The 16,274-nt window shown below is 39.1% G+C and overlaps 1 protein-coding gene across 17 annotated transcripts in view; it reads left to right on the forward strand.

The window, feature by feature from the left end:
* Positions 1-16,274, forward strand: part of ROBO2 (roundabout guidance receptor 2) — a 959,254-nt gene that overhangs the window by 803,438 nt on the left and 139,542 nt on the right. For all 17 annotated transcript variants that reach the window (XM_052794396.1, XM_052794399.1, XM_052794400.1 and 14 more), the window contains exons 4-5: positions 217-337; positions 10,902-11,040. In XM_052794396.1, coding sequence (XP_052650356.1) covers positions 217-337; positions 10,902-11,040 — 260 coding nt within the window. The remainder of the gene's footprint in view (positions 1-216; positions 338-10,901; positions 11,041-16,274) is intronic.

Genomic DNA, 16,274 nt, shown 5'->3' on the forward strand with positions numbered 1-16,274 from the left:
TGAAATGCAGTTAAAATCAGTCAGTAGGATAAAATGTGTTCTACAACAGCTTAAAGATATTTAAATATATAGGATTATAATTTTAAGGATATACATATATTTACAAACAAAACTTTTAAATGCCTTAGTTGTGGAACTTGCCACCTGAGAAGGTAGCTTTTTTCTGCTATCTTTTGTTTATCTGAAGTTAAAAACATATTCCTTGTTTTGAAACAGATACGTGGTGGGAAGCTGATGATCTCCAATACAAGAAAAAGTGACGCCGGCATGTATACTTGTGTTGGAACAAACATGGTGGGGGAGCGAGACAGCGACCCAGCAGAGCTGACTGTCTTTGGTAAAGTGACTCAAGCTTTTGTTTCCTTTTCGCTACTAATGTCATAGACTGAATTGACCTGCATGACTTATCAAAATATGAGACAAAACAAGGTTAACAAAACACAATAGTACTGCTTAAGCTGCATTTCACAGTTTCTGAAGAAGACCAGGTTTCAAAGGATGCAATTTAGAATTATGGAGCCGTGATGGCTCAACATTTTCCTTCTAAGCGCATAGTTTCAATCTAATTGGAGGTCCTTAGTGATATGCATACACTCAGAGATGATAATGCAGGACATAATGCTCTCCCCCACAAAATTGCCAAATGTAATTAAGCTACTTGTAATACAGTTGACAATGCCTGCTTAACAGAGATTTGGACCAGCATTGCCTATTTAAATAATTCCTTATTCCTGTGAGGTTGTGAAATCAAACCTTTGTAGGAGAGCACAAAAGAGCTCAACTGATCAGTATAAAGTCATTGGAAAAAATCCCAAGATCAACTTTTTGAATATATAGAGGTACTTTTGTAATTTGTTTTTTAAAGGGCATGAAACAGCTTTTCATCCTGTAAACCAGGGCATCATTTAGGTTTTGGGTGCTGCTGAATGAATCAAAAATGAATAGGGTTCCTGTGTGAAAGAGCTTCCAGACCTGATGGGCAAGGCAAGAGGTTGTTAGGAACATTTGCCCTATGGTTAGGGTCTAGAGCAAGAATAGAGTAATATTGAACCCAGAGCTAGATCCATCCTGCTAACAACTGGATAAGAAGTAAAGCCCCAAAATCCTGCTGTGGTACATCCTGCAGTCATGACATTTCTATTTACCATTAGCTGTGGTTTTGTAGGAATTAATCAAGATGTCTTGTGCAAACAAAAGAAAATCAATAAGGGAAAAAACCCTCACTGCTAAAGAAACACATACATGCATACAAAAGAGAAAGAGAAAGAGAAATAGTGTTAATGTTCCCTCCTGCTACACCTCTCTGATATCCTTAATACAATACCAAAATTCCAAATAAGACTGCTTGTAATTTCAGTAAGACTTTTCATAGAAATCCTAAGGCCCTTTCTGAAGCAGATGCTCCTAATTTTTTCACCTTCTGCCTAATATGGTGCACTGGAAAACCCAGTCACACATATTGCCATCTGTGTTTGCATATATGTGTGTCGTGGTTTAACCCCAGCCAGCAACTAAGCACCACGCAGCCGCTACTCACTTCCCCCCCCACCCAGTGGGATGGGGGAGAAAATCGGGAAAAAGAAGCAAAACCCGCGGGTTGAGATAAGAACGGTTTAATAGAACAGAAAAGAAGAAACTAACAATGATAATGATAACACTAATAAAATGACAACAGCAATAATAAAAAGATTGGAATGTACAAATTATGCGCAGTGCAATTGCTCACCACCCGCCGACCGACACCCAGCTAGTCCCCGAGCAGCGATTCCCTGCCCCCACTCCCCCCAGTTCCTATACTAGGTGGGACATCACATGGTATGGAATACCCCGTTGGCCACTTTGGGTCAGGTGCCCTGGCTGTGTCCTGTGCCAACTTCTTGTGCCCCTCCAGCTTTCTCGCTGGCTGGGCATGAGAAGCTGAAAAATCCTTGACTTTAGTCTAAACACTGCTTAGCAACAACTGAAAACATCAGTGTGTTATCAACATTCTTCACATACTGAACTCAAAACATAGCACTGTACCAGCCACTAGGAAGACAGTTAACTCTATCCCAGCTGAAAGTAGGACAATGTGCAATTCCACATTTGTTTGTCCACTTTAAAAAAACATTATGGGATTAACAAAAGGCATAGAAAAGTTTCTGCTAGACAAGATCCATGAGTGACTGAGGATTTGCTGCTTTCCAGCATTTTAAGACTGTAAAGGCTTCCACTCCACTTAGTTTGTTGTGGATTCATGGAAGCATACGACTTTTAAAGACAGAACTAATATACCTTGCAAAAAGCAGGGAAAGGATCTCTATCAAATTATTATGTCCTTTGCAGCCAATCTGTTGAAGTCGTGCCTTTATACTGATGTAAAAGAGGCATGACATATCTTCTTCATCAGTTTAAGTACTGATAATCTCTGGTAATACTCCCTGTGGATAGCAAGCAGATTGCAGTCCTAAACTACAAAGCCTTAAGAAATCCTTAAGAAAAGAATTTGTTAAAAAGCATTGAACTGTAGGAATAAAAACTGAAATATGCATGTAATTTCATATCCTGCAGAGCTATGAAAAGTATTAGGTTTGTCTTGATACGTAAAATAATACATAGCCAATTACAATATTCTCATTTTTTTACAGGATTTAATCGTAGCAATTAACTCGTAAAATATGATCTAAGCCTATTTTGTGAATTCTGAGCAAAATCAGCAATAAATGAAATTAGATATTTTAATTCTTCATAATTGTTCTGGACTACCTAAAGAAAATTGTATTTAAAATTCCTTTCCTGTCTGGGTATCTTCCTATGTAAAATTCCCCTTCTACCTAGGTATTCCCTTCCTATCTTCCTTTTTGCTGTACAAGAATAGCATGCAGGAAGCAGGCACGCAGGTTAGGATCTGCTGTTTGACAAGATGGTTCGACTATCCTGTGCCCATTTCCCGGCTGCCACCTCACCCTGAAGCTCTGTGTTGGTGTATTGGGCTCACTGTATAGACATGTCCAGGTTAGTCCTGGTCCACTCCATACAAAAGGAGGTGTCTTGGCTTTGCCTTCCATGAGCAGAACAGTTGTATTCCATTCTTGGACTCCAGGCAGCATCTCGTGTGTGGGTGGGTGCGTGCACAGTGCACTGGAGAGCGTTATCCATGATGTTTCCAGGAAGCAATGTATCTACTGGACAGTCGAATCACTCTAAGCATACACAATAAATCCAATAAATCCAGCAACTCTAGGAAGCTTCAGATTGGCTGTGCATGTTCAGAAAGACTTTACTGAACACAGGCAAAACCACAGGTCATCTGTTAAGTCCACCGCCTTCCTCTAATATGACTCACAGGTTTGAGGAACGTGGGAATAGTGCAAATGTTGAGAAAAATATGCTAAAAATATCATAATACTTACGTATTATTCATGTGCCCAACTTTAACTGTTTTGAACATATTTGAAAATGGGCTTTATAATTAAAATGAAGATATCTTAGCTAAGAGGCTTCGAGAATTTAATAAAACAGCTGGCAAGCCTACAGCTGATGCTGATTCTGGAGAGGAATGTGTATTAATTAGCTGATTACTAATGTCTCTATTCCTTTTCCAAATAACAAGCCCCCAAACCCATTCCATAGTGTGAAGGGGGCCTTAGTAAATATGCTACTCTGTAGGAAAAGGAACTGTTTCATACTAGTTCTCAAACCTTTCAAGGAATCAGCCACTTGTTAATTTTGGCTTTGCAAGTTTTTCTGTAATACCTGAAGTTAATTTCTGCATGTGACTCGTGACAGATCTCTGGCTCTCTGTACAGTAAATTTAGCTTGAGGCATTGCCTCTGGAAAAAATGAGTCATTGTGGTGGTAACTGGTGGCCCAAGGGGAACAGCACGGAAGCCTAGCCTAAAAGATTACACCTTTCCTGATTTTAAAAAAGTAAAATAAAATGGGCAGTAAGAACCTTGGAAAGAAGTAGGAGGAGAAAATGAAAGTTTCCCATGTGCAGAATATATCCATTTGGCTGGGTACCCATTCAGTAACCTTTGCGGAGAGATAGTTGTGGATAATACATGTAGAACATTCACAAAACAAGTAATTTATTTTTTTTCAACCCCATCTGCATAGGAAACCTAGTTTTCAACATTTAGGCACTGCTAACAGCATACTGTTAGTGTAGGTGCAGATTGCATTTCTTTTGTTCCCAGGTCATGATTCTTCTACGAGCAGAAAATTGCCAAACTTTCACAGTAAAATATCATAAAGCAAACTGATTATATAAGCAGTGCTTCCCAAAATTATTCCTATGTTTTGAATAGTGACAATGATGCATTACCTTTTGATAGTCTTCTCTTTCAAGCACTACTGCTAGTTTTTGCCTTTATGAGGCTCCAAGGTGTAATCTTGGAGTAAAGTAGGAAGACAGGGTCTGTCACAGAGTCTAAGTTGGCCTTTAAAGGAAGTTAATAACTAATCCATCAATCCTAATCTTCACAAAAAGAGGTAGCATGGTACTTTATTATTAAGGATGCAGTATTCTAAAGGCCAAGTTCAGAAGTGTAAGTGATACAAATTAGGCTGCTTTGCTTGTGTTTGGGCTCATAGCCTTTGTCTGAACAGAATTAAAGCAAGATGCAAAACAGAATCAGTTTCATTCCACTTTGTAAGAAAGCTTGGTTTGTAAATAGATAATACGGAGTCAGAAATTAAATGAAGTAAGAATTACTGTTTAAGTTAACGTTTTATCATTTTGTCATACTACTGCACTGTTCTCAGGTAAGTTTTCAAGTTGTTTTAACTATTTCAGACTCCTTTTTGTTCCTTTGGACTTAAAATGGTATGTTTGAAGAGAATGTACAAAGGTATATCTTGTATATTGATTCTGAAGCTCAGTGAAATCAATGAAAGCCTTAATATATCAACTTCAAGAAGCTAGCATCAAGCAGTGGAAAAAGATATATTTAGAAGAGCCTCAAAAGAATATAAAGCATAACTAGGAAGAGTACAAAAATGTCTTAAAAGATATGTCAATTCAGACATATTAAAGATTGTTTTGGATTAATCTTTGATTTTAGCTCCGGTACCTGAACCTTTTTCAGCTAATAAGGTCCTGTGGGATGAAGAGGTATTTTTGTCTGATGCTTGAAGAAGTTTTTGTGTTTGATGTTCTCTAGACATTGTCAGGCTGAAAGAGATACCATAGTTCCAGAAAGAGTATAGTGTGATGACATGATGTTAGAGGAAAAAATCCCAAAATCCCTTAATGAAGATGTTGTGCCCCATTTTACCTTCCTGAGCTCTATGTGGAAGGCCTTAGCAGAGACTCTTGTCCCATTGTATCCTGGAAATTACTCCCAGAAGCTTTCCCAGCCACATGGAAAATCTACCATAACTGGGTATACATTCACAGTTTAAGACAGAGAAATTGGCAGTGCGTATTTTGTCCTTCAGAGCAAAGCTCCTCCTGTTTTTCTTCCAATCCTTGTATTTCCCACTTGCAGTGTACTTGTGGCAGTTTGCAAAAAGCCAGTTCGGCTTTGCAATATTTGTTATCCACAGATACTGACAAGTTCTAACAGGATAATGATACTGCTGTGAAAAAGGGTCTGATGTGGTCTCCAAAGTCCATACCTAATGCTCAGTAAAACCTGAAATTAACATGGTCGTAGATGTATATAAAAGGAGAAAAACACTAACAATTGATAAAAATCATTCTACTTTATTTGCATGTGCCTCTTAACAGTGCTCCGTGCCTTTACTGTGCGAGCTCATCACATCTTGAGTACTGCGTAGAGTGTGGAAGTTTGCAATGTCTACACAAGTGCTTATTTCTCAAATGAAAAATGGAAAAGTGCCTAAAAAGAGGTAGTAGAAGAATGTCTTTAAATATAAAACCATCTGCTTTTACAATTATATTTTCATTTATTTGGCCAACACAGGTAAATTTAGTGTGATCCTAATATCCTGTCTCCTTCAAGATCTTCATTTTTGGCAGAGAGCTTTACTTTATCCAGATCGTGTTGCAGTTAATGAAATATTTACGCTATTGACAGCATTCTGAAGTGAAACTTACTTCCAACCATCTAATGTTTCTTTTTTTTCCTTTACATCAGAACACTAAAGTGAAAGAAGCTTTTATTTTTAACTCTTTGCTGTTGAATCCCTCCCTAAAGCCTTTTAATTAGTGTTTTAATACTTCTTTCTAGAATATGAAAACATTTTTAAAAAAATGATGCGTTCTCTCCAGCAAAGACAGAGAAAACAGTTCTAAATCAGATTGAGCCTCTACATTATGGGGACCATCAAATCCTTCATTCTAGCAGTTGCCTCAGCAGAGAAAATGTATTAAGGTAGTTAGGATCATTTTAATTAGATTGAGGTCCCATATATGGCTGTCTAACTTTTTGAGGAACAGAGAAAGGGCAATAATACATCTGAAGGTCATCTGAGTCTCTCTAATAGACTGTGATACTCAGGCCAATTGTTAAATGGAGGAAAAATTGAGTTCTGGGGTTAACTTGTGTCAGCACCCAAAGCAAGGAAAGGATTTTCCTATGTTTCTGGTTAGGATCAGTTCTGTAGGTTTTCTTGCAGCGCATATCTCAAGCTCTGCAACAGATTGTAGGTGTGTGCCCAGATTGCATTAACAATCCCCTTTTATAACTGCAAGTGAAGTTTATTCTGAAGTTATAAAGGTCATCCCAGTAATAGCATGACTGGTTGACATGACATATAACCATGACCTATTTTATAGTTGTCTTCAAAGATTTTTAATATTCATCAGAGAAAGTCTAGGAAGTGGGTTCTTTATTTACTCAATGAAAGCTTATAAAATAGCTATATTAAAATCTTTAGATATGTCTATGATTTTAATTTATTACCCTTTCTTGCTGTTTCTCAAATGTATTGTGTTCTGAATGCAGTTGACAGAGTAACAATGTTTAATTATACCACAAGGCTTTATTTATGGGCAAACCATTTAAAAATTAAAAAATAAAAAGGTTTTTTCTCAAGTTTAGCTCTGAAACTAAATTTGACCTGGCTACGTGAAGAAACCTTCTTTATTTAGCATGCTTGGGCAAGCAGTGCTCTGTCTCCTGAGAGATTAACACTGTAAGCAAGTTATGCAGGTGACTCAAATCCAGTTAATCTCACATAAAGAATGTTAATTGCATTGGTAATGGCATTCACTTTGATCACTTCATAGCTGTATAATTAGCTATTGGACATATTCAAGGGGTTGTCTGAGTGATACAAATACAGGAAACAGCATGAGAGGTAACTTGTTCTTTCCTGATTCACACTGTGCAAAATGCAGAGATTATGGAAAAATGGAAATATTGGTATTTTCATGTCCTTGCTAACTGGGATCTGTACTTACTATTTATTTTCTAGCAAATTCTTAACTGTTTTGGAAAATACACAGTTTGAGTAGCTGATCTGAAACAAGCATGTATGTATGTATACTCCTGAATTGCCTTGATGTGGAATCAAGTGATTTACCTAATGACCTGTGAGCCATTTACTGTCTTGTCAGCTGGATTCTCCTCAAAATGTGATAAGAATTTATTTTCTCATCTCCTGTATAGAAGCATTTACAGCCACAAGTAGCAATCTCATAAATATGCATACATTAGTTTCTTAGCTGTTTACAGGCAACTTTTAGAAACATGGTCTAAAATAATTTTTGTAGGCAGACCAAGCCAACATACAGGTACATGCAGAGATACTTAAATTCAGTGTGGGTGAACCATGGTCTCTAAATCATCTATAAGGATGCTGATCTGGATCTAAATTTCTTGGTTTAGGATCATCTCTTGAAAAACAAATACCAGAATGTAGAGTGTATTGTGTATGAGCTCAGAGCAGGGGTTGGTCTGAGCTCTTCTTAGGAGAGAAGTTGTCAATAAGATACTCTTACAAACTCACAGAAAGTTTCATTAAGATATTCCCTTACACATAATTACAGACAGGCCAAGTGCATTGCTTAGCATTAAAGTTAACAGCTAATGCTTTTGTTACTTTGTCCAGTTTTAATAAGTTTGTCAAACTGAAAGTCTTTATCCAAAATTTACCATGCCTGATTGGATTGGAAAACTGATTATTTTTTTTTTAATTGCCAAAATAATTCATTCTTCTCTAAGAATGTTGAAGTTCCTGCAGTTTGGAGGTGAAAGGGATAATTGGAGGGAAATGGGGAAGGATTTGAAGGAGAGGAATGGAGGAAGCTTTTTGTTCTGAGAAATGCAGGTCCCTCATATTGAATAACAGGGACTTAGAATTTGATGGGAAATAGCTACACTATGCCAGAGATGTACTTTTTTGCGTGTCCAAAGAATTTTCACTATGTTTAGCCAATTATGCACCTCTGAAAAAAAAAATAAAAATCATCAATTCATATGCCAGAGACACCAGGTAGAATGCAGGTCTGAATAGCATTTTCCTGCAACTGCACTGCACTCCTGCTGCTGTCGCTCTCCTGGGATGATGCTTGGTTACTTAGGCCGATTTTTCTTGTGTTAACGTTGTGGATGGGCTGTATCTGGGTGGCACAGAGAAAAGAAGCTCCGGTTCAAGTGTAGTTCAAACACACAGCAGAGAAGAGTCAGTTTGCTGTGAGGTATGAAGAAGTGAGAGGCGTGGATAGTTGGAAGGAAGACTGGATTTGTGAACTTGCTGGGTTCCAGCTGTGAAAAGCAATATTCTGGGCTAGGAGGAGACAAATCAGCTAAGGAAGCAGTCGGCAGCTGGAAAGAGCTGGCACAGCCAGTGACTGAAACGGAAGGGGACTTGAGGCACTGTCACAGGCTGGCAAAAACACATAGGTGAGGGTAGAAGCAAACCTAGCTGGAGATTGGGAAGCGTCAGGAGACTACATGCACAGGGAAGGAAAAGTCTGATGAAGCACACTCAGGACAAGGAGCTGCAGTGAACGTTATATATGGCTTGTACACAGACTTGAAACAGGGAATAAAGACTGAGATTTCAAGGTGCGGAGAGAGACTAGAACTGAATTTACTTGCCCAAACGCTGCTGGAACCTGTAGGTCCCAGGCAGGACTAGGAATAGGACAAAAACAATAGCTTGGGAGAAATGAGGAGAAGAATCTCTGCCCGATAGACATGTTTTTATCTCTAGCATCTGGAAAAGTGCTATAGATTCTTGAGCGTGTCTATTCTTCTGCTGACAAAATATGCTTTTCCCTGCCAATAGGTCCTCCTGCTAGTATTATGGAATTCCTATGTGATGCTGTCACTCATTTACATAATTATTAACAGGTGGTTTTGTGTTCCTTATTTCCTGACTTAATATTCTGATTTGCAAAAGTGGTGCAAATTTTATCGGCTGCAACTGAATTCAATGGAAGCTGAGCTTTGAACACACAAAATTAATGCTAAATTCTCCCCTCCCAAAAATTGGCAGGTTTGTGTGTCACGTCGAGCATCAAAATTTAGGAGGTATTTTTTACCTTGCTTTCTTAGATCTCCATTGCACTTCGGAGAGGAGCTATGAAAATAAGTGAATTGTTTATGAACCGTTAAGATAGGTGTAATGGAGGTCATGAGGAAATTAATAATTCCACCTTTGACGTGAAGTTTGAGTAGTATGACAGGAGGCCACCCACTAAATGGTACAACTAAAGCAAAATATTAAACACCTGCTCATTAAATGAATACCAACAATCTGGAGATGTTTGGGGAAAAAACAGTATGTGATCATATAATTGCAACAAGTCCCATAAGGCATAAACAGAAAGGGAGTGATTAAAAGGCACACAGACAGCCTTAGTTCTGGCACTGAGGTGCTGCATGCTTGATTTTGCAATGTTATTAATATTCTTTTAATGTTGGGGTTTTTATTATTTGGATATAATAACTATGGATAGCCAACCCATAAACTCAGCTCTGTAGTTATCAAGACAAACTGCCTGAGTCAGAATCTGGTATTGCTTACATCTGTGTGAATTTTGAATAATTTTTTAAGTGACATCACACCCTTCAACTTGCTAAGAATGAAATGTGAAATGTAGTGTGTAACCAGTTTTAAATGTCTTTATAATAAATCCCTGTCTTGAGTGGAAATACTGTTTCATATAAACCCAGTCTTACAATGGTTTGGCTCTAGCATAAATAATTTATGATGATACTATGGCTAGGAGAGGACAGAACAAAATTTATGCAATCCAAAGGCAACTTAGAAACTAACCCCAGTGACATCCTTTCAAATTAAATTACTGGTACTTTGAGTTTGTACCAGTATAACTGAGATCAGATTGTGGCTCTGCATCTGGATTTTAAGCAGGCCTGTACAACATTATAATGATTAATAATATTTGTAGCCATGCAGGCTAACATAACAAGAGTAAACAGAACTTATTATTCAGACTTTAATTTAGTTTTCCATGGTGAAGTTAGCAAGGGGGATCAGGGAAGCTCTGACCTCTATACGATAGTCTGCAATTGGCTTAGATGCATAACACGGAGTTTACATTTTCCTCCAAAGCATCAAGACATTGATTATTGCCAAAGGCAGCTAGCTCCACTGGCAGCTCATCTATTGCTAGAGCAGGCAGGAGCTTTTAGATCATGCCCTGTGTATGCAGTGGTGAAGATCCAAAATGTTCGCACAGAAGGGCACGGCCATGGAGATCTCTCGGCTGGTGTGGCAGGTGGGCAGTCAGTGCTAGCACAGGCTTCCTTCTGGTGGCACTCAGCTCTTGCATCAGGGCCAGATGCGGCAGCCCCTGCCTCTCCAGCCTGGCAGTCATCTTCCGGGCTCTTTATGCTCATCATCAGTTCCACTTGTCTGAATTTGTGGAGCTCAGCCTCCTTTCTTCGTTCTGTAAATCAGTAAGCAAAAAGATGCTGAAAAGTGAAAATTGTTCATTTCAACCCTCTGACTCACTAAGGAATTTTAATGTCTCTTTCCAGAACGGCCCACGTTTCTCAGGCGACCGATTAACCAAGTGGTGCTGGAGGAGGAGGCCGTGGATTTCCGATGCCAGGTGCAGGGGGATCCCACACCCACAGTCCGGTGGAAAAAAGATGATGCAGACTTACCGAGAGGAAGGTGAGAACAACATTCATGTTCCCCACACTTTCAAATTTCAATTGCTGAGTAATACTGGAATCACTCCCTACTACTTAGAGTTTGTTATTTGACATTATGGCGAGGATTTATTTCCCATAATGCTGGTCTTTGGCACTACAAAACCTGTTCCAGAGCCAGATGAGCAGGGAAACCCAGTCTGTGTTGATTTGTCCACATAACGGATTGCCGTGGAAGGAAGAAAAGTGATGTGTCAGTATTGTGAGCACATGGGTATTCACTGAATTTGCTGGAGAAAGTAAAGATGTTTTAGGGATGTACTAGTGATAGTAGCCTTCATAATACCGTGCTGATACCAAAAGGGAGAAAACTTGGCTGCAGAGTTGCAGAGCCACTCCACTGCACTAGCAGGATGAATTAGAAGCAGAGCACTGTGGTAGGCTTTGCTGGCTCCTTGGCTCATGTCTGTTAAGTCTCAGAAAGAAACCTTCCTCTTGAGGAAACAAAAAAGCAAATTAGCAGAAGTGGAAAACAAAGTTGAAATCTGTAACAGGCCCCTTGTGTTCAAGAAAGATTCATTTAGTCTAGAACAAACGTGGAGAAAATTCTAGAGTGAGCAGGTGATGAGAATCTGTCCTATAAAAGGACATTAAATTAGCTTGGCTCCTTTCAGCTAAAGGAGCAGAGTTTGGTCCTTGCTTTCTGGAAGTTTTTCTAGTTTTGGTGCTGAATCATTATTAGATTAAAAAGTCTTAACAGAGAAATAGGTCTGGGAACAGGAATGAGAACACAGGTCTCCATAACACAACCAATCCTTTTGGCCCTATGAGTCCTGACTCATTTTTGCACAGTGCTTTTAATTTCAAGAGGAGACATGGATAGTGCCTTTTTTTCCCCACCACAGTTGATTGTTCTTTTCTATCAGTGTTGGTTATCCCTGCGACGTTGCCAATGGAATTTGAAGAAAGGAAAAAAAAATTATCCAAATCTTCTGTTCTTCAAAGAAGTGCTTTAAACACGGGACTTGCATAGGCTGGCTGCCAGCGTTACTTCTGCTCCTCCAATCATGATCTTAAAAGAAGAGTAGCTGCAGTGGTGTTTGTGGCCAGTTTGTGTCAGTGTATATTAAGTGCACTGTGAGCACACTACTAGACTGGGCCTAACTAAAACAAGTTAGACATTGCTGTCTGCTTTCTGTATCACAGCATGTTTTACATCTTCCACCCAACAAGGTGAAAAAAGTGTTAAGACTGTTATCTGGCAGTCTTCATCCACTTGCTAAATATGGCATTTAGTGTCACATAACGCTTTCATGAAAACTGATGGCAAAATTCCTCAGAGTCATACAGCACTTAATCATGTTTGCATCTTGGGTTAATATCTTTTGTTTCTCAATTTCTAAATCCTTTAACAAAATCCCCAAACTCAAATTGGAGAATACCTGTTTTAGTTTCCACATCCTCAACTCTGTAAGATGTCTTACAATTATTCAGTTAAATATATTAATGTAATGATACATAATCTAGAAAAAGACATTTTTATATAAGTACAGATACATATGTGTGTGTGTATATATATACTTACATTTTAAAATTAATTTCCTTGCAATTTAAAACAAAATAAAAAATGACATAGCGTTTTTGCTAATTATATTGATAGATGTGTATGCATGTAATACATAAAATATTATTTTGAAGAGCAGACTTTTAGATGGCAGGATGAATTTTTCTCTTTGCTTGTTTTGGGTTTGTGTGGTGGCGTTTTGGTAGCGTGGGAGGGGCCGCAGGGACGGCTCCTGTGAGAAGCTGCCAGAAGCTTCCCCGGCTCCAAGCCGGACCCGCCTCCGGCCCAGGCCGAGCCCATCAGTGACGGTGGTCGCGCCTCTGGGAGAACAGGTTTAAGAAGGGGAACCTGCAGTGAGTGGTGGGATTGGAATGTGAGAGGAACCCCTCTGCAGGTACCGAGGTCAGTGAGGAAGGAGGGGGAGGAGGTGCGCCGGAGGAGGGGATGCCCCTGCAGCCCGTGGTGGGATGGCAGGCTGTCCCCCCCCAGCCCATGGAGGGGAACGGAGGCCCCCCAAGATGGCCACGACTCCATGGGAAAGCCTGCGCTGGAGCAGTGCGTGACTGAAGATCGGCCCACGGAAAGGACCCACGTTGGAGAAGTTGGTGAAGGACTGTCTCCCGTGGGAGGGACCCCACGCTGGAGCAGGGGATAGGTGAGGAGTCCTCCCCCCCGAGGAGGAAGGAGCGGCAGAGACAAGGTGTGGGGAGCTGACCCCAACCCCCATCCCCTGTTCCCCTGCGCCGCCGGGGGGAGGAGGCAGAGAGAGCCGGGAGTGGGCTTGAGGCGGGAAGGAGGGAGGGCTGGGGGGAAGGTGTTCTGAGGTTGGGGTTTACTTCCTAATATCCTTGTTTTGATTTAATTGGTAGTAAATTAAATTGATTTAGTCTTCCGCAAGTTGAACCTGTCTTTTGCCCGTGACCATAAGTGGTGAGTGATCCCTCCCTGTCCTTGTCTCGACCCACGAGCCTGCCTTTATATTACCTCCTCCTCATCCCGCCGGGGCCAGGGCGGAGGAGTGAGCAAGCGGCTTCATGGTGCTTTGTTACCGGCTGGGCTTAAACCACAACAGCTTGCTATTTGACTATGCATTGTAGAGTAGTCCATAGTAAATACATTGTGCTTCTGTGATTTATTCTTACTGTTGTGCTACTTCTGTTGTTTTAATTCACATCTACTTCTAGGTCTCATAAGCAGAAGTAATAAATGATGAACCAACAGTGCCTTTGATTAGGTTGCAGTTTTACTGGGGTTTTTTTAATGGCTGTGTTCCTTCTTTTTCTTTTATATCTTACTGAGAAAAATATAGTACTATGTGCTTCAAGGTAATTTTTTCTGTTCACTCAGAATGTATTTCTAAGGAAGAAGAAATGTAACAGGAAGCATAGGAAGAGTTTTCAATGGGCTGTTAACTAAAATAAGAGAAGGTTCATCAGATACATTCTGATCATAATCAACTTCAGGCTCAGAAACTACTCACAATGTTTTGCAGTATCTTTACATTGCTGTTTAACATTTCATTAACTGTGTTTTGGCATCTTAAAATAGAAAGTGGGGGTATGTCTTTATGTCTGCTTCCCAGAACGTCAGAGGTGTGGCTAAAGAAGGGGCAAGGTTGCAGAATCTCAGGCTAGAGACCACCTTGGGTGATAGAGGACTACCACTGTCCCTTCCCAGGTAGTGGGTTACCACCACCTGAGCCACACGAATTGTGGTCATCTACTAGAGTCCAACATCTACACTTTAAATGCAAATACCTCTGATGATCAGGACTGTATGTTTTCTTTTCTAAAATGTATCATTTATATAGCAAGATACATAGCAGAGTCTTCACTGTCCAAAAAGCAGAAATTTCTAAACCATGCTGCATGATGCTTAATCAAGGAAGATGAACTTCGAACATCTGAAAGAAAAGCTATTGTTTTTTCTTGATTTTTTTTAAAACGCAAGCAAATAAATTTGCCCAGGTATAGTCTGAATTAATGGACGGATGAGAAAATGATAATATAGCAATTTTATAAATTAAGAAGGGAATTTCTAAGTTTTTCCTCCTTGATGAAGTGGGAGATTTCTTTTTTTCCTTTTTTGAGGTAAAACCAAAATTAGCTTTCAGCTTCTGATCTCCTGTATTTTAAGCATTTAACTTCTACAGTGAAATATGAAATCCTCAAGGAATTCCCTTTGTTATTCTTCCTACATGCATAAATCCTTCTTCTGAGCAGATCTGTGCAGCTATTTGTCTTATAGCTTTCAATATCAATTTCCTGTTTCTACAGCTAACGACTTTCTTTGCACATCTGTCTGGTTTTGTTTTTTCAATAATTTCCTTTCTGCTTCATCCCTAGATTACAAGACAATTATAGTAGGGACCTGTTTCAACAATTACTACAAATTTTTAAATGTGTCTATTGTTAGTTCATCTTTCAAAAGTGTCTAGTTCAGCGATAGCAAGGTGGGATAAACTGAATTTTTGTATGCATTTTGTTTCTGTAATTTGCTTCTGGTGAATGCCAGAATCAGTGATACTGGATCTGTAGTCTTTCAGAAATCCTTCTCTGTTTTTCCATCTTACTTCCTTTCAGCTTTTTTAGTGAAACATGTGAAAGCAAAGAGAAAAGTAATCACAGTAATTTCTGGTGACAAATATAAACAGTATTGCTGCACCTATTGGTGTGTTGAGTAATAAATGGAAAATAATTTCAGGCTGTTACAGTTTTAATTATAAAGGTCCCTGGTGAACTGTAAGCACGTCTAGTTGCAGTTTGATTGAATGAGGAAAAAAAAGCAACTTCTAAAGAAATTATTGTGTTTGAAAATATGACTATTTTTTAAAAAATTAATTTGGCCATTTTGTTGAATTGTCTATGTAATTACCCAGAAATTTATGAATAACCATGCTTTAAAACTGAGAACAGATGGACATAAGTTTATTCTGAGGGTGCAAGGCTTCATTCCAAATTTTAGCTATTTTGAATTGATGATCTAAAACAACTGTGATAGTTTGTATTTTGAATTTAAAACCTTAAAGTGGTTCTTAGAGTGGAAGTTTTCAAAATGCCTGGGAAAAATAGGTCTCACTAGCAGTCAAAGGAAGTTACTTGCCCAACATCCTGTAGACCTGACTTGAGATTTCAAAGACTGTGGTATACATTGTGGAGCTTTTCTGTGTATGGCTGGGCAGGAATTAGGAAAGCGCTAAGAAGGACCAGGTGGAAACAGTGTTGAGACTTATGTATGCTACCTGTTTTCATATTTCTTTTACATTGTTGTGAAAATTAATTATTAAATTCTTTAGACCTGAAAATTCTTTTCAGAGTCTAAACCAATTGCAGCAAATTAATAACTTGCTATTAAAAACATTGATAATGCACCAACAGGGAGAAAAAAAGTACAATGTGAAGTCTAGGGTGCGTACAGCTTTTTTCCAGAAGCTGTCCATTTCGAATCAGTGACCCATGACGGAAATGCATTGTGAATCAAGGGTAGAGGCGCATGGTGTATATTTTGTTTTAATTGCTCTAAAAATTCAGCACCACACCATACATTCCACAGTACAGAAAGGCTAGAGAATAGTTAATCAAGTATGACTTGTCAAACTACTGGAGGTGAACAGGATATTGTGGGGTCATCAGTCCTATGCCTTTGGCTGAAATATTTGGTTCACTATTTCATGAATAGAGTTTCTTTTCATT

This window comes from Harpia harpyja, chromosome 8 (assembly GCF_026419915.1).
Source record: "Harpia harpyja isolate bHarHar1 chromosome 8, bHarHar1 primary haplotype, whole genome shotgun sequence".
NCBI lineage: Eukaryota > Metazoa > Chordata > Aves > Accipitriformes > Accipitridae > Harpia > Harpia harpyja.